This window comes from Oryzias latipes, chromosome 3 (assembly GCF_053564925.1).
Source record: "Oryzias latipes strain Hd-rR chromosome 3, Olatipes_Hd-rR_3.1".
In the NCBI taxonomy this organism is placed as follows: Eukaryota; Metazoa; Chordata; class Actinopteri; order Beloniformes; family Adrianichthyidae; genus Oryzias; species Oryzias latipes.
In genome coordinates, this window is record NC_136239.1 from 108,986 (window position 1) to 128,085 (window position 19,100).

Here is a 19,100-nt window from a genome sequence, read left to right on the forward strand (position 1 = left end):
TTAAAAATAAAATTGGATTACAAAGAAAACTACAATTGAAGTTAATTTGAAGAAATTGCATCTATTTTTAGTTTTATTATTTGTAAGAAAATATGAATAATTTTCTTTCTACTTGATAATTGCAAGCCACTTTGTGTTTATCGTTCACATAAAATTCCATAAAATTATTTTTATTTTTGTGCTCATAAATTGAAAAAATATAGAAAAGTTCAAGAGGTAAAAATACTTTTGTAAGCCACTGTATGTTTTTTTGATGCTTTTTGCTCAACTGAGCCAGATGACAGATAAACAAATAAATTAAAACCACATCAGGAAACATTGCTTCCAATCAAACATTTATTTACAAATCAGTGCATAGACAGACAGACAGCACAGATAGTTTAGCAGTAAATGTTTGGTTAATGTGTCAATACTGCTGAGATAATTACTTTTATAAATCAAATGTCTGAATCCCTCCATTTACTTTGAAACTTTAATATCATCTTTCCTCAGTACAGCCATTTCACAATTCTATTTCTTTTGTAAAATGCGATATTCGAAACAGTATTTGGTTTACAATATGTTATACATGTACATGAACAGCCACTCTATAACACAACTATGTAATGATTATTTCTGAAAGAATGAAATGTTTACGAAGCCCCTAAAGGGACATGGCAGTAAATATAAAAAAATGCACTTGTTTCATTGTGCTTATGAGAAACTAAGTGCTCATTTGCACGCAGGAGATCTTCCAGAGTAATTCATTCATCTTCTAAACCTGTTCTTGTCCCTTTCAGGGTCACGGGGCTACTGGGGCCTATCCCGACCACTCGTGGGTGAAGGCTGGGAACATCCTGGAAAGGTCACCAGTCTGTCGCAGTCCCAGTCTGGCAAAGGGCCACAATCACACACCCATGCACTTTCACAATCACACCTAGAGACAATTTAGAGTGATCAATAAACCTATGAAGCATGTTTTTGGACGCTAGGAGGAAGCCGGAGGAAACCCACGCATGCACAGGGAAACATGCAAACTCCACACAGAAAGGCCCCCCATGTTCTGTGGGACTTGAACCAGGGGCCTTCTTCAAGATTCAAGATCAACTTTATATATCCCCAAAGGGACATTTTGTACTTGCTGTGAGGAGAGAGCGCTAACCACTGCGCCGCCATGCAACTCCTTTCAGAGTCAGTTATCTGAAAGTAAGAAATAAAAGAAAGATACAAAACCATCACCAAGAAGCTGGGGGTTACAGTGACAACTGTTGGTGCAATTGTACCAAAATACAAGAATTATATCAGAAACATCAATTCACCTGTATGTCTGGGGCTCCAAATCAGATCTCACCTGTTGGATTTTCCATTATCACCACTGATCATCAAAGTTAGTTGATGATTTCAAAGGAGCTTGGACCACAGTCATCAGGAAAACCAATGGGAAAAAGTCCATCCATCCAACCATCCGTCCATCCATCCATCTATCCATCCATCCTCCATCGGACCAGATGCCCGAGCCACCACAGCCCAAGCTACCGCTAATCAGCTCAGTGGCTTTGTGATAGTGTCCGCCCTGTGACTGGAAGGTAATGAGTTCAAATCCAGGCCGAGTCATAGCAAAGACTCTGACAAATGGGACAAAATACCTCCGTGCTTGACACTCAGCATTAAGGGGTTGGATTGGGGGGTTAATCCACCAAATGGTTCCTGAGCGTGGCTCACCGCTGCAGACCCCCAGACCCCCAGGGGTTGGGTCAAATGCGGAGAACAAATTTTGCATACCTAGGTGTGTGACAGATAGTGGGACTGTTACCCTTGTGCTTTCCTAGGCACTTTGATCATCTAGACCCACTAGACAGAGCTCTGAACCTTTTTTCTTCAATGATTTGTGATCTTCACTGGTGTCCATGGATTACATGAAATCCTCCCCCCCTTTATCCACCATGGTAGGGAGAACACGACAATGGAAGGGGGGGGGGGTGTCATAGGATAGCACAAGGGTTAACTTAACTTCAACTGGCTCTTTTCGATGTGGAGGAGAAGTGGTTCTACTCCGAGCTCTACGCAGATGACCGAGCTTCTCACCCCATCTCTAAAGGAGCGCCCAGGAAGCTCATTTCAGCTGCTGGCATTCAGGACCTCGTTCTTTCGGTCATGACTGAAAAAGTTTGTGCCATAATGGTTTAACATCTCGCAGAGCTCACAAAGTTTGAAGTTTGCCAATGAACACCTTAAAGTCCCATTTCAATCATCATTTGATCTATTGTAAAACCGTTCCCAATGGTCTTTTAATGATTATGCCGCTCTTAGTAAAAAAATATTTCAGTACAAAATATTGCTTTTCATAATATAACCATATATATAAACACAAAATTCCATAAGAATTTAAAAATAATTTATTTGGTGTTTTGTTTTCCAGATAATCATTGTCAGTGATTGCAGGTGACCTCATTCATATTTAGAAAAATGTTTAAAAATTTTAGCCATCATAAAGACCATCTGTAACAAAACATCCTTAGGCTGCAAGAACTCCCAACATAAACTCGGTGACTCCTACATTTGCATGGGCCCAATCAGGTTAAAGTGAAGCCCACACGAACAACCTAGATCTGTATATTAAGTGTTTCCACAATCACCAGACTACCAGAGGACTCTGTACTTCAAAGGCCAAAGGCAAGTCGATTTAAAACTTCTTTGAAAAATTATCCCTATTGTTGAAAATTAATGTTTTTTTATAACAAAATTTGATTTTAAAAGATGATTCTTTATTTACAAAGAAACTTTGTTAGGAGGTAAAAATTTATGTGCTTTAATGGAGAATAAGTTACATTCCTTAACCTTCCTGGGTTTTAGGCACCAGCCCCTGCAAACACCTGAAAATTAAAAGGACTACCTTACAATAAAACTTGGTGCTGAAAGAATAGACACTGCCTTTTTTTATGTAAAAAAAATCCCTTCTCAATTGCCATATCATAAACTGAACAATTCAATAATTTTGTAATGAATGTTGTGTTGTGTATTGAACTACGATAAACACGTGTTCAACAAAGAGACGTGAGACTTGGATTGCATTGAACTGATAGATTTGCATTGCAGAAGGATGGACTTGGATGACAAAGCTCAGAAAAACAAAGTGCTGCAGTTTTGTGATGCAGAGCATTTGTAAAAATGTATAATGTTTAGGAAAAAGGATCAAGACAAAATGTGCAGAGCCACTGTAAGTATGCTGACAATCCAAATAAACTTTTCATTTTAAGATCTACATGTCCTGCTTTAAATGAGGTCAGGATGCGCTGGGGGAAAGACCTGCAGGCTTTGAACTCTGAGCGTCTTTAATGGAGAACCAGGGTCAGGACTACACAACCGCCCCACCCCCAGTCACCACCAACTCTTTAAACCTTTGTCCTCAGGGAGAAGAGTCCGTCCAAATAGACATATATTTAAGTCTGTATCTGTGTATATAATATATGTTTATTATATTAAATCCTATTATATAGTGCAGAAAAGAATCATCCTCAGCTGAACTAAACTAAATAATCTTAAAAAAATTGATTCTTTTTAACCTTAAATTGGTCAGGTTAGTAAAAATTGCCAATCACCTTTTAGAAAAACAAAAATTGCAATAAGCTTGGTAAATAAAAAAAATAAAAAATTCAGTCAGATCCTTTGTGGTTCAGTCTGCATTTATAGAAAAAAATTATAATACATGGTTCATTTTCAAGTCAGGCTGTGATAAAGTTTGTGAATTGAACCAAGATTTACAAAACACTTCAAACATCTTTCGAATGTCAAATGGGGAAGCAGTTTATGCTACATGGATTTTGTTACTTGAAGAGAATCTTATTTGATCAGAACCGGATTTCAAAAACTGTAAAACTATCAAATGAATTAACTTAGTAGGGGTGGGATTATATAAACGTGCTTCTTCCCACTCCTTTTCAAGCAATAAATCAAGCTCTACTTATACTTCAGTTATTTATCTCTATGTTTCATTAAGCAAATGTGATTTAAGTGACTTTTTTGTTTTGTTGTATGTTTTGTCATTTTAGACAATGCATTTCATCATTTCTGTAATGAGTTTGAAAAATATGTGTAAATTATTTTAGTGCTTTGACTACAATGCTTGAAATAAATCAAATCAAAAATCAAATTTTAAAGCAGAAAATGCTTAAATAGAACGATAATGTTTTAAGGCAGTTGTAATTTGAATTGAAACACTTCTCTTTTCAAGTTAATCAAGACATAGAAATGACACACTTTAGACACTCCGGGGGGTAAAAACATGATGGATTTATCTTTTTTATCTGCCTATTTAGCTCTGCTGCTGCAAAGCTTTTTGAGAACAAGTATCTTCTGTGAGAGCTGCTCGAAAAACTTCAACATCTACCACAGGACTTGCCCTGCTTTAAGGTAAAAGCCCAATATCAATTCTTTTTAGCAAAATGAAAATAAGATAATCCTAAACAAATAAATTAAAATCAAGCTTTTCCATTTTAAAGATACTTTATCACAAAACAACATTCAAGGATTGATATTAAAACAGGTCAAAATATATTTTTCTATAAAGACAGCGCTTTTGTTTAGCTTGGGTCCACAAACATGAAGTTCCACAGTCCCTAATGAAAGAAAACTCTGTAAAAGTATCTTTTGTTCTACTACCAAGTCTGCCCTCAAGTGGTAAAACATTATTAAACACAAGTCAGAAAACAAGTTTCTACTCTGTAGTCATAATAATTGGTCTCAATCATCTACATTGTATTTGATATGATTTTGGAGGACAGGACTGTGAGGTTGTGAGTTTTTGTACTGACCCATGTTTTTGCTGCTCTACTGCACACAAGTGCAGGCATGAATCTGCCCCCCTCCGACCCCCCCCAAAAAAAAAAACACTGAAGGGGCCTCACACTGACACAAACCCACAAGCTGCCACATGTTCTTGGGAGCATTCTTCATGATAGCAGCAACCAGACCAAAAGGAGGATAAATGGTGGCTGTGCACTGAAAATGAAGGAGGCTTGGTCTGGTGTGCAACAGCATCATTGCCTGTACTCCGGCACAGTATAGGGGTGCTCTGACCACTGAACATCACACAGGACACTATTATGTAACAACACTCTGAGATGCATTGTCCACGACCTATTGATGCTACATGCTGGTAAAACACAGACTATGAGACCATTAGGACAAACAAACAAACATGACGATGAAGGCTGTGGTCAGTCTGGAGCTGAAGCTCTGTATCTGCTGCACTCCATATAAATAGATCACCAACATAATAAGACATATGTTGGCGACAGGCCAGAGATGACATGTACCACAGAACCACAGCTGATAGGTATATAGTGCCACCTACTGTACTAAAAATGTAGTAACAATACTCAGATGTGAGAGATTAAGTAATGTTTTTAGAATAGCCAGCAACAGTGAATAATCAACTAACTGTCTATTTAACTCGGTTTGGTACATATAGTAAGTGGGCCCTGAATCAAAATGGCCTGTCAAGCTAAAAGAAATTGGGGTCTTGTGCAAAATCGGTTTGTCAAATCCATTAATCTATGTCAAATAGATCAGAAAACTCTGGTATTCTGGTTAGAATTTGTGATATAATTCAGGAGGAAGCAAATAATTTTTTTATTGCTTAACAGCCCTACTTTTGGCTTTTTTAAACAGGAAATGGATGCCAAAATTGCAAGGACCACTCAAGATCTGACCACTGCAGCTGACATGCGGAACACCACCCAGATGCTGATGCAGCCCAATGCAAACTGGGAGGAGTATCTGGCTCCTGGTCCTATCTCTATTGCAATCATGGGGGAGTTAGTCTTCCTCTCCTCAAACTCTGACTTCTCCATCAATAAGAATGTCCCAAAAGATGGATTCAAGTACATAAAGTACCCAGAGTCCTTCAGAGCCTGTCTAATGCAAATCTGTAACACAGGCTGGCAAGCATTCAACATAGCTCACAAGAACATGGATCAAATCCGCATACATACAGCAAATGTTCCAGAGTACATGAAGGCAGCAGTTAAGATTCTGTTTCAAGATAACGATGAAATTGTTGAAAATCTTCTCCCAAACATGCTGGAAAACATTCGTACCATTGCAGACCAATGTGTGATACTAGCAGACAGTGTTGAAAAGCGGTATGCTGATGTCATTAATTTGGTCCAGGAGCTGCTGGAAGCCAGCATCAATGCTGAATACTTTTATGGAGAAGAGCTGGAAAAAGTCAAGATGAAAATTCAGGAAAACAAACTGAAGGAAAAGACTGCAAAGGAGATCACAGACAGATCCAAGGAAACATTTGCGAGCATGACAAAGCAGATGGAAGAAGTACAAAACCAGTACAAAAATGCAATGGATTCCCTCCCATCAGGATGGGAGATAATTGGTATGGATGTAGTTGAGGGACTTGGACAGATTGTAACAGTATTAGGAAATGCATGTGCTTCAATGAGTTCTTCGAACACTGGAAGTTCAGGGAAGAAGACAGACCCCAAACAAAAAGATGAGAACGAAGACATGGTGTCACAAATCGCTGTCTACAGTAGATCTGAACAGATACTTAAACTCACATCCATTTTTGCACAGTTCATCAATGACCACGGCATAAACTGGAAAGAGCTCTATGACCAGAAAAACAAGTCTGTAAAGACTAAATGGAATGAGGATCAATTTAAGAGAATCTCTCAGGAGTTGGAGAAGATAGCAAAGAGCAAGGTAAAAGAAGATGCTATAACCCTCTGCAACCGGGCCATAGCGATCTGTGGAGAACTGGCAAAGTATGCAGCCGACCAAAAATGCGATGAGAAGACGACAAATGAAATAGTTCAGAAAACAAAGACGCTGCATGAAGACGCCATGAAATTTGACTGTGAGAGTAAAAAAATATGTGGTTCTCCAGCTCTGACCCCAAAACCTCCAATGCAATTTAAAGCGGAGGAGAATTCCGGACGGAAGTCTGCCAGCCAGGTTGCAACAGAGAATGCTCGTTTCCGCATCGAACAGAGCCGAGAACAACTGAAGCAAACACGAGAGTCATATGAGAAGGCTGTGCAGAATATGGAGAAAAACCAGAAGGAGCTGAATGAGATCCTGATTGACATGCAGAACTGCAAAGTGAAAGAGATCGACTTTGACACCACAATCAAAATGTTGGTCAAAGGTATGGATGCAATGGGCCGAGTTAAAGAGCAATGGGAGAAGATGGTGCGCTTTTTCCAGATGGTGGCCAACATTGTGAATACCAGCCTTAAAACCACACTTCACAATTTTGTGAAGACATCAGAAGATACAAAGAAACTGTCCTATAGCTCCAAGCTATTTGCCAAAGACATCCTGTACAACCAGGCCTTTCAAGCCTCCAACATCTCCAGCCTGGTTCACATGATCTCAGGGTCCTACTGTGAAGTGTCAAGCAAATATCTGATGGACAGAATGAGTAGTCTGGGTAGACTTATGGTCATGGATAAGGAGAAACCAGAGTTTATGCAGGAGCGGCTAAAACTGCAGCAGTCCTGCAAAGAAGCCCAAGAGGGAATTTTGCAGTTGGTTCTGAAGAACAAGGCAGACTTTGAGAAGAAGACAGATGACAGGATTGCACAAATTGAAAAAGGGTTAAAGGCCATTCTGCCCTCTGCTCCAAGACAGGAAACTGAAAGAATCAAAGAAATAGTTCAGGGCAGTTTTAGGAAGGATGAGGAAAACTACTATTAAATATATATTTTTTCTAATTTCTCATTAAGGTTTAGGGTTTCTGAAATGGTAAAACTGTAGACATACATGGATGTTTCCAGCAGACATTTCAGTTGTAATCAAGCAAGTCACTCATTTCTATGCATTTAATAAAGCTTTAACTTTTAATGTTTCTTAGTGTTCTTTGCTTATTAATCACTGATGTGTCTTTGTATGTGGTTGAGTAAAACAGCGTCTACATCCAAAACTTTGCTTACGTAATTGTGTCCCATGTCATTCTTTGAAGTTCGGCAGGCCTTAAGATGATATCTTGGAAATGTGGACTGAAAGTATCGTTTTTCCACAGAACCAACAACAGAAGGCTCACTTACATCTAGTGACAGTAATGAGTTACTATCACCAAAGATCAAGAGGACCCTTCATGGATGATAAACCTCAGTCTGTGTGTTTGAGGGCTAAGAAAAAAGCCTCACAGAGACATAAAAGTTGTGAGAATAGACTCAAGATGTGTAGTTTTGTTTCCTGATATGTGCTGTACTTGCTTGTCTAATTTATGCCGGATTTCCAATTTACTATCCAAGATGATATTAAAACCCCCACCACATATTAATATACCCTCTATTTCCTGGGTCATAATGTCAAAATAAGTTTTAAAGAATTGTTTTCCACTATTCGGAAGGGGCACAGACTTTAACCCTTGTGCTATCCTGGGAGTTGGGTCATCTAGACCCACTAGACAGTGCACTGAACCTTTTTTTTCAATGATTTGTGATATTCACTGTGCTTCAGAAACTGTTTCTCCCTCTTGGCTTCAGAACCAATAACTAAAATTTCAGTTTTATCCTGGTTGAGCCGCAGAAAATTATTTGCCATCCATAATTTCACATCTAAAATACAGTTAAAAAGTGCTTCTATTTCTAGTTCATACTAGGTCACGTTTAAGTGGTGGGCCTCTATCTTTTTTCTTCATTGTTCATTTATGTTTTGGCCACAGCTATAGGTCTTAACTTTTTCTCCTTTTTGAAAAAGACTTGGATTTTAAGTTATGTTGACTTATTTAATAACACTTGCAGTAAAATGGAAATGTAGGAGACACCAACCTATTTTATTCCTGGGCATCTATATAATTTTTTTGTAATCATTCATCATAGTTTTGGCAAGTTCTATGGTAAATATATTTTCTTCTTTTTGAATAAAACTTGCACGTTAATTTAAGTTGTGTTCAATTATTTGAATAAAACTCACACTGAAACCAAAATGTATTGGTATTTTTGCTTTTCTATTTTTCCATTTATCGCAAGTCATACCGTCATCGCAGTTTCAAACACTGATATCGCATATCGCAGATTTTTCTAAAATCGTGCAGGCCTATTACTGAGGAATAAATAATATTCTGAGAAGGTGTCTGTACCAGAGAGCACAGGTGAAACTCGCGTGCAGCTAGAGAGCGGTCCACTGCAGAAGAGTCAACACGCACCCCCAACACACGTGTGCGCGCTCCCTCCTCCCAGTCCTACACACGACGCTGCGCGCTCACACAGTCACAGTCAATCTACAACACCTACATAGTTAGTTCATTAGTTAGGTAGGTAGTAGTTAGTTGTCACTGTTACTTGTTAACAAAGAATACTACGTTTTAATTGTATTTATTTCTGATGCGGCCGCCGGGGGACTTTGTGTTGTTTTTTTGTTTGTTTTTTTTTTTTGGGGGGGGGGGGGGGGGGGGGGGGGGGTTAACCGCGCCCCCTGGTGGTTTTTAATTTCTATTCATATCTAGGGGGCATTGGACTTGAAATATCGGAGTGGGCAACTAAGCATTAGGACTTAAACACTATCCATATAACCTAACCTGACAGAATCAAATGTAAAAGGATTTATGCTTAAGTAACAAGCAAACATATGTTTCAATGCAACTGTAATTGTCACTTTAAAAAGTTATAATAAATAAACAATGAGTTATTTAACATTAAGGTGTAGCTATATTTATTTTTCATTACATTTAGTTACATGCATAAGTTATATCTGGCCCTTCGAGGACAACCACTATGGGGATGTGGCCCTCGGTTAAAATGATTTTGACACCCCTGATTTAACAGATGCCGCTGCTAAAAAAAAGAATAAAAGCTAAAGTGAATGACTTAAAAATGCTGCCCCTAGCCAGGCGAATTCCCGCCTGCAGCCTTGTCTCTCAGTTTTTGAAGGATGCTTTCAAGGTCTGAAAAACAAAGAAAATATCCAAACATACCTGGTTAAACTCCAAAGAATGCACTGCTTTGATTTCTTCATTCATTGATGAAAATCACAGAATAAATGAATCAAATCTCTCTAACATTGATAGAGAATCTTACATCTAGGAGCATAACATCAAAAACAATACAGGAGCTGGATTTCCTTGGCCTTATCAAGGCCCTGACTTCTGTGGCTTCCTCAATGGCCCTCAGTAGCTCAAAAATCTAACGAAATAGGCAAACATCATTACAAATAATGTGTGAAGACACATACACAGTTATGTTGTTTTTAACTGAAGAAGGGACCATGTTTGTCTGGTCTCATAGCAACACCACTTTATTGGAGGAGCAGGTGAGATGCCTGAGTGATGAAAACACAGACATCCTTCGATGATCCTTCACGAGGTGGCTTGCCACACACTCCACGAGCAAGTTTGTGGTGTTCATATCAGCAGACGTTAAAAGAAATCTGATACAAAATAGTGCCTTCATCACAGAGATGGATTCTTTGCTGATGAGAGAGAGGGAGCTCTGTGGTTCTCTAAACTTCCCCTTCTAATGAAACAAATATGCATTTGTTCACTTCAAACTTAACATTTTCGTTTTTAACACAAAAACAAGTTATAAGCAGCTGAAAAGGTCAAGCCAAAACAAAATTTAATTTTTTTCTGTTTGAATAAACATGACTGTCAGTATTCACAAGAAATATTTTCTCAAGCACAAGCACTGAAGAGTCAAGATTGTGCATGAGCAGTCGTGCCATGAAAAGCTCCATTAGCAAATCCTAAAAAACTGACTTCTAAACATTTAACTCAGAGATTACTATATTATTTAAAAGTTGATTTGGAGTTGTTGGATTGAACTTTGACCATCATCCAAGCCTGGAGAACAGCATCATCTAGCCATGTGTGGCAAAGCACTGAACTCCAACGAACGGTGGACTCCAACACGACGAGCAGCGAATTTCAGGCCTGGAGTGCAGTGTCATCTAACTCAGGCCGTCATCCAGCAACAGCAGGAAGCAACAGTAGGAAGCATCAACAGAGGAGGAGTGACTAGGCCACCATCCTCCAGCAGCAAACAGCACTAGCATGTATTCATTCATTCATTTTCTACCGTTTTACCCCTTTCGGCGTCAAAGGGCTGCTGGAGCCTATCCCGGCCACTTGTGGGCGAAGGCAGGGGACACCCTGGACAGGTAGCCAGTCTGTCGCAGGGCACAGCAGTAGCACCAACATAAAAATAGTTAAAATATGTTAATAGTTAAAAATGCCACCCAAAAACAGCAAGCAAAGTAGCACAATGAGAATAAGAACTAGTGGACATCAAAAATGGTTTAACTTAATAACTGCTGAAATTGCAAACATCTAAAAAAATGCAGATACGGTACTTATGGACTTAGTTGAAGAATAAAAAGAAGAATGTTCAGGAATAGTTAAAGAAACAAAATGCAGAACAAGATACGCCGATTGCACTACTCGAATGTCGTGTGTCGGATTTTTAACATTATGCCCGTATAATCGATGTCATTATAAGTGTGATCGAATGCCCCCTAACAGTCGCACCCAAAATGGAGGCTTTATTAAAAACTTGACAAAAGTGACAAAAAAGAGAGAAGTTACAATATACCCATTGGACTGCGCTCCAACACTGAATGAGGGAGGCTGCCTCCAAGGACTCCTCAGCCAGACTGCACCGATGGGTAGCCAACTAATAACGCCAAGGGAGATCTCGAATCAACCTCTGCACCAGGAGTACCTGCTCAGGACCCAAATACACACAACCCCAACAGTGATAAAAAAAAAACCTGACAATGAACCACATTGTCTCTCATGTTATGAGGTAGGCATTAGCGTTAAGGGTCTTGCCTAAGGACCCTCACTGGGTGATGTTAATTGCCTGTCATTGTTATGGTAATTGCCCCATTTCCATTTTTCCATTACCATCAATTGTTCATTCCGCCCTGGGAATCGAACCCGGGTTTCCTGTATGCCAGTCCTGCAACTTACCAACCGAGCTACCCAGCCATATATATGTATATGTATAACCGGCCGCTTAGCTCGGTTGGTAAGGTGCAGGACTGTCATGCAGGAAATGGGGCAATTGCCATAACATGTGAAGTAGGCTAATGCCTACTTCACATGAGAGACAATGAACCACATGTCATGCCGGCTCAGACGTCGCCCGGCCAAACAAGGTCTGCGTCAGGTGCTGAGGGACCAGAGCACCCTGATGGAAAGTGGGCTACTGGAACAAGACGGAAATGGACTAGATGTGAGAACAAGGTTCTGTTAGAATGCTACTACTCAAGTAATCCCACCCAGAGGGGTTACACGCAGAGAATGTGGAATGAGTGGATGCTTCAAAACCCACAATCAAGGCTAACTGCCAAACAACTGGTAGCCCAGTGCTCTAACATCCACAAACGGCAACTCCTATCACAACTTGAGATTGAAGCGCTACAATACAATGCCACGGAAGAGCAAGAACAACAGGTCAGAGAAGAGGTTATACCACACTCCCACCCTAGGATTGGGTACACAACCACAATTACACTGAGTGAGGCAGCAACTGACCTGAAAGACAAGATCATGTCTACAATGAACACTAGGCAACCCCGACACCAGCTACAATGGTTAAGTGATTTACCGCCTGAAAGTCTACTAGAATCTGTGAATGAAGCATTGAGGGCAATTCCTACCACAACCATCACAGAAACCAATGAACTGGTCTACACTTCAGCAGCAGTGATCCTTGAGTTGCTTGGCTATAAGAGCAACCAAGGAAGAAAACAGCACCCACCATGGAAGCAACGGTTAGAGGCCAAAATCAAGGTAACTCGGAAGGATGTGAGTAAGCTGACAGAGGCTCAAAGACGTACAATGAGAAAGCAAGTACATAAGAGATACAGCCAGATGCCCATACCTGAAGCACTGGAAACTGCCAAACAAAGGCTCCTAGCCTTGAGCAGCCGCCTAAAGAGCAACTCAACCTGCAAAAGTGTACGCTCAGTGGCAGGGTCAAAACAGCCGAGCAGACCCACCAAGGCTAGAAACTGAACAGTACTGGAAAGGTATGTGGGAGAAAGAGACAGCACATAACAGCAATGCCCAGTGGCTGGTTTCTCTGAGAAAAGAACATAGCAACCTCCCTGAACAGAATCCAGTAACCATCACAGTGGCAGACATCCAAGAAAGAGTCTCAGGTATGAAGAACTGGACAGCACCGGGCCCTGACATGATACATGCCTACTGGCTAAAGAAGCTTTCCGCACTCCACGAGCGCCTGTTAGCACAAATGAACCAGCTGCTAAGAGATGGGACTCACCCCGAATGGCTAACGGAAAGGCGAACGACCCTGATCCAGAAGGATCCCTCAAAGGGTGCCGTCCCATCCAACTACCGGCCAATAACCTGTCTGTCCACAACATGGAAGCTCATGTCAGGCATCATTGCAACCAAGATAAATAGGCACATGGATCAATTCATGAGTAACACACAGAAGGGCATGGGTAGAGACTCCAGAGGAGCCAAACACCAACTCCTGGTCGACAGAACAGTCGCTCAAGACTGCAAGTTACGACACACCAACCTGTGCAAAGCCTGGATTGATTACAAGAAGGCCTATGACTCAATGCCACACACCTGGATCACTGAATGCTTGGAGCTGTACAATATCAACAGGACTCTAAGAGCCTTCATAGGAAACTCAATGAAGCTGTGGAAAACCACCCTTGAAGCCAATGGGAAGCCACTTGCACAAGTGTCCATCAAATGTGGGATATACCAAGGTGATCCCCTGTCCCCACTGCTGTTCTGCATAGGTCTGAACCCCCTCAGCCAAATAATCAACAAGACTGGCTATGGATACCGACTCAGAAATGGGGCCAACATCAGTCACCTCCTATACATGGATGACATCAAGCTATATGCTAAGAGCGAGCGTGACATTGACTCCCTGATCCACACCACCAGGATCTACAGTACTGACATTGGGATGTCATTCGGGCTCGAGAAATGCAGCCGGATGGTGACAAAGAGAGGCAAGGTAGTCCACACAGGAGGGGTCTCACTCCCAGAAGGAACAATAGCAGACATCGAGGACAGTTACAAGTACCTTGGAATTCCGCAGGCAAATGGCAACCTGGAGCAGGCAACAAGGAAAGCTCCAACAGCTAAATACCTCCAACGAGTAAGGCAAGTCCTGAGAAGCCAGCTCAATGGCAAAAATAAGACCCGGGCAATATACAGCTACGCACTGCCAGTTATCAGATACCCTGCAGGAATAATAAGATGGCCAAAGGAAAAGATACAGACCACAGATGTTAAAACACGAAAGATTCTCACCATGCATGGAGGGTTCCATCCCAAATCCAGCACCCTGAGACTGTATGCTAGCCGCAAGGAAGGAGGCTGAGGACTAGTGAGGGTAGAAGCCACTATCCAGGATGAAACATCCAAGATGCATGAGTACATCAAGCTCAAGGCCCCAAATGACAGTGTGCTCAGTGAATGTCTCAGGCAATGGAGAGCAGAAGATACAGTGCTGGAGGACAGATGGGAGGACAAACCCCTGCATGGGATGTACCACCGGACCATAACTGAAGTGGCTGATATCAAGAAGTCCTACCAATGGCTAGAAAGGGCTGGCCTACAGGACAGCACTGAAGCACTCATCCTGGCAGCTCAGGAACAAGCCCTGAGCACCAGAGCAATAGAGGCTCAGATCTACCACACCAGACAAGACCCAAGGTGTAGATCTACCACACCAGACAAGACCCAAGGTGTAGGCTTTGCAAAGAGGCGTCTGAAACAATCCAGCACATAACTGCAGGGTGTAAGATGCTGGCAGGTAAAGCATACATGGAGCGCCACAATCAAGTGGCTGGAATAATATTCAGGAACATATGTGCAGAATATGAACTGGAAACCCCAAGGTCAAAATGGGAAACATCTCCGAAGGTGGTAGAGAATGAGAGGGCAAAGATCCTGTGGGACTTCCAGATCCAGACTGATAGGATGGTGATGGAGAACCAACCAGACATTGTAGTGGTGGATAAAGAACAGAGGAAAGCCGTTGTGGTGGATGTGGCAGTACCAAGCGATGGGAACATCAAGAAGAATGAACATGAGAAACTGGAGAAATACCAGGGACTCAGAGAAGAACTGGAGAAAGCCTGGAAAGTGAAGGTGACAGTGGTGCCTGTGGTAATTGGAGCACTCGGGGCAGTAACCCCCAAGCTGGAGGAGTGGCTACAACAGATACCTGGAAAGACATCAGACCTCTCAGTCCAGAAAAGAACAGTGCTAGGAACAGCTAAGATACTGCAGGATCCTCAAGCTCCCAGGCCTCTGGTAGAGGACCCGAGCTTGGAGGAGAAACCACCCGCGGAGGGTGAGAGGGGCCTTTTTTTTTTTTTAACATATATATATACATATATATATATATATATATATATATATATATATATATATATATATACACTGACCAAAAATATAAACGCAACACTTTTGTTATTGCTCCCATTTTTTATGGTATTAACTCAAAGATGTGAAACATTTTCCACATACAGAAAATAACCAGTTCTCTGAAATATTGTTCACAAATCTGTCTAAATCTGTGATAGTGAGCACTTCTCCTTTGCCAAGACAATCTATCCCACCTTGCAGGCACTGTTCCCTCTAAGCTGCGCGCGTGCTGTGTGCACTGTCTCCGCACACACAAAATCTATGCGGCGCACAGGAAAGAAAATAAAACCGAACTTGAATTCAAAATAAAATAAACACATAAAAATTTATTTGGAGATATTTTTCAATGTGAGTCAGTGAGTGTGACCGGTGACTAACTTCTCAGGCCTATTATGCGGTTCACGTACGTAATGACGCAGCTAAACAACGTCACTGACAGGCTCCTTTCATGCCGCGACCAGTGTTTTGGAGGGAAGACTCGTGAGTGAGTACCGTTTATGTTTACCCTTTATAATTTGAAGAGCTAGCAAAGATTCTAGATGAGGATACTCTCTGTCAGTCAGGCCTCTGAACGAAGTGCGGTGGTTGTCACGGGACCAAGCTGTAAAAGCTGTTCTGAGGAGCTACACTGGCTGGAAGAATATTTCAAGAGAGAATCCAGTGAAAAGAAGAAGAGCCAACCTGTCCCGGGGCATCAGGAAAGCAAAAAAGGACTATATGCTCAAAGTCTCTTCCCACTTCTTCGACAGCAGAGATGCACGGAGCCTCTGGCAGGGCATCCAGGCCATCACAGACTGCAAGCCTGCACCACAGAGCTGTGAGAACAACACCCCCCTTCTCAACAGCCTGAACAGCTTCTTTTCACGCTTTGAAGGACTAAACAGCACACACCCACAGAAAATGCCCCCCTCCCCCCAGGATCAAACTCTGCACCTGACAACTACCAGCATGAAGAGGACACTCCACCATCAACCCACGGAAAGCTGCGGATCCAGACAATATCCCGGGCCGTGTGCTGAAGGACTGCGCAGAAGAGATAAAGGATGTCTTCACAGACATCTTTAACATCTCCTTGGAGCAAGCCATCGTCCCATCATGCTTCAAAGCTACAACCATCATACCTGTGCCAAAGAAACCATCACCATCCTACTTCAACGACTACCGCCCCATAGCACTAACGCCCATCATCATGAAGTGCTTTGAACGGCTAGTCATGTCACACATAAAATCAACCCTTCCCCCCACCCTGGACCCCTTTTAGTTTGCACACCGACCCAAACGATCGACAGAGGGCGCCATTTGTTCTGCTCTCCATCCAGCTCTCACCCACTTAGACAAAAAGGACACATATGTGAGAATGCTGTTCATAGACTTCAGCTCTGCATTTAACACAATAATACCACAGCAAGTTATTTGCAAACTGGACAAGCTGGGTGTTAACACCCCCATCTGCAACTGGCTACTGGACTTCCTCAGCCAAAGACCACAAACAGTACGTGCCGGCAACAACACCTCAAACACCATCATTCTCAACACCGGGGCACCCCAAGGTTGTGTGCTTAGTCCGCTGCTCTTCACCCTGCTGACACATGACTGCACAACAACCCACAGCACCAACCACCTTGGGAAATTTGCAGACTGCAAATTTTGCAGGTGGTTGATCCACCTCTTCTCTACAGAGAAGTGCTGACAAAATGGTGCAGAGATAATAACCTCGTGCTAAATGTCAGCAAGACAAAGGAGATTCTTGTCCACTTTCAGAGGGGCCACACTCAACACCTGCCACTGATCATTGATGGTACTGCTGGGGAGAGAGTGAGCAGCACAAAATTCCTGGGGGTACACATCAGTGAGGACCTCTCCTGGACCTCCAACACCACATCATTGGCAAAGAAAAGTCAGCAACGTCTCTACTTCCTGGGGAAACTAAAAAGATCAGGTGGTTCACCAGCCGTCATGACCACATTTTACAGAGGAACCATCGAGAGCATCCTCTCCAGCTGCATCACTGTGTGGGGGGGCAGCTGCACACACAGCAACAGGAGAGCCCTGCAGCGCATAATCAACACAGCCAGGAGAATCATTGGAGCACCACTCCCCTCCCTACAGGACGTATACATCACCCGCCTCACCTGCAAAGCACTAACAATTGTCAAGGACGCACACCACCCCGCACACAACCTGTTCAGCCTTCTGCCCTCGGGGAGGAGGTACAGGAGCCTCCGCTCCCGCACCACCAGACTCAGAAACTGCTTCACACACCAGGCCATCAGGATGCTAAACACCACCAGATACTGACTGGTTGTCTGAGTCCATTGACCCCCTCAATAAAACAAAACTGAAGATTTCAGAGTGGCCTTTTTTTGTGGCCAGTCTAAGGCACACCTGTGCAATAATCATGCTGTCTAATCAGCATCTTGATATGGCACACCTGCGAGGTGGGATGGATTGTCTTGGCAAAGGAGAAGTGCTCACTATCACAGATTTAGACAGATTTGTGAACAATATTTCAGAGAACTGGTTATTTTGTGTGTGTGGAAAATGTTTCACATCTTTGAGTTCATACCATATAAAATGGGAGCAATAACAAAAGTGTTGCGTTTATATTTTTGGTCAGTGTATATTTACAGTATATATGAAAACAGAGTTATATACATACAGTTCATTTTTTCCACAATGTAACATCTAAATTGTTTCATCTACTTGTGTGTGTATACATATGTTCTGTTTGTACAAATCCATTATTTTGTCCAACTCCAACTTGCCGACAGCAAGTTCCTGGCGAGATGTTACGCCTCTCCTTGAGCACTACTCTGACGACCCGGTAGACGTCGGTCCGCCCCCTGTCCATCTCCGCGCAGGCCTCCAACGCCTGCGTAGGCGGCAGTGGAACCGGGCGGTGTCCGCATCCCGCCTCCGGCCGTCTCCGTGCTCCAGCGGTCTGCCCTTGCTGCCCGCGTGGTCCGCCACTCGTCATTGGCGCCGAGCTGGACGCCGTATGTTCTCTCCGGGCCCCTGGCCAGGCCTGAAGCACCGCCAAGGCCACCCGGATCCACCCCCTCTTCCTTAGAGGATGAGTTCCTGGAACGGAGCTGTGCCTGCAGATCTTCCTCCCCGCCCCTGCATCCACACCTTTTTGTGGTCTCCTCTGCGATCCCACTTCTGACACCATATGTGACGGGGTCCCGCCGGGAAAGGATGCAGAGGAGCCAAGGTGAGGAGGTTCTGTTTTTACTCCAGAACAGTTAAACATGTAGCACCACAGTTGCCCAACTACAATTACTAGCAAGGCAAAGCGCTGTGGTATTAAGTGGGGCAAGTTATGCCAGATATGCTTATAACTTACAATGTATTAATTTAAAATGGGAAATGTGTGTCAAATTACACACATGCATCTCATATTACTTTCTTCAAAGTCCTTCTTCAAGCAGATGTAGAGAGTGATCCTTTGATACGGCCTGCCAACTTCATGCTTATAAGCCTCAACGGTAAAGGGACGTTGTGTCCCAGGGATATTAACAACCTCTGTGCCATCCAGATACAACAGCAAAAAAAGGTCCATCTTTTATATCTTTATCAAAGTCCTTCATTTTTTTAACAGCCTGATTGAACAGACTTGTGGCAGTGTTGCCACGATCTGTTTGTAGGGATATATTTTTCCCACGTTGTGGCATCAAACCTCCTTTCTGCATGGTCATCAAGCCAATATTTATCTGAAAAAAAAAGAGGG

At 42.5% G+C, this 19,100-nt stretch overlaps 1 protein-coding gene across 2 annotated transcripts; it reads left to right on the top strand.

Annotated features, from left to right (window-relative positions):
* The first annotated feature begins 313 nt into the window (after nt 1-313).
* LOC101157921 (uncharacterized) lies at nt 314-8,932 on the top strand. 2 transcript variants are annotated; one of them, XM_004086051.5, is made up of 3 exons: nt 314-2,652; nt 4,296-4,389; nt 5,650-8,932. In XM_004086051.5, exon 3 carries the CDS (start codon nt 5,653-5,655, stop codon nt 7,693-7,695), a length of 2,043 nt encoding a protein of 680 aa, XP_004086099.1. In that variant the 5' UTR covers nt 314-2,652; nt 4,296-4,389; nt 5,650-5,652; the 3' UTR covers nt 7,696-8,932. The 2 variants fall into 2 exon arrangements, with proteins under 2 accessions (XP_004086099.1, XP_078800216.1); XM_078944090.1 differs by having other exon boundaries at nt 314-4,389.
* Nucleotides 8,933-19,100: the final 10,168 nt, after the last annotated feature.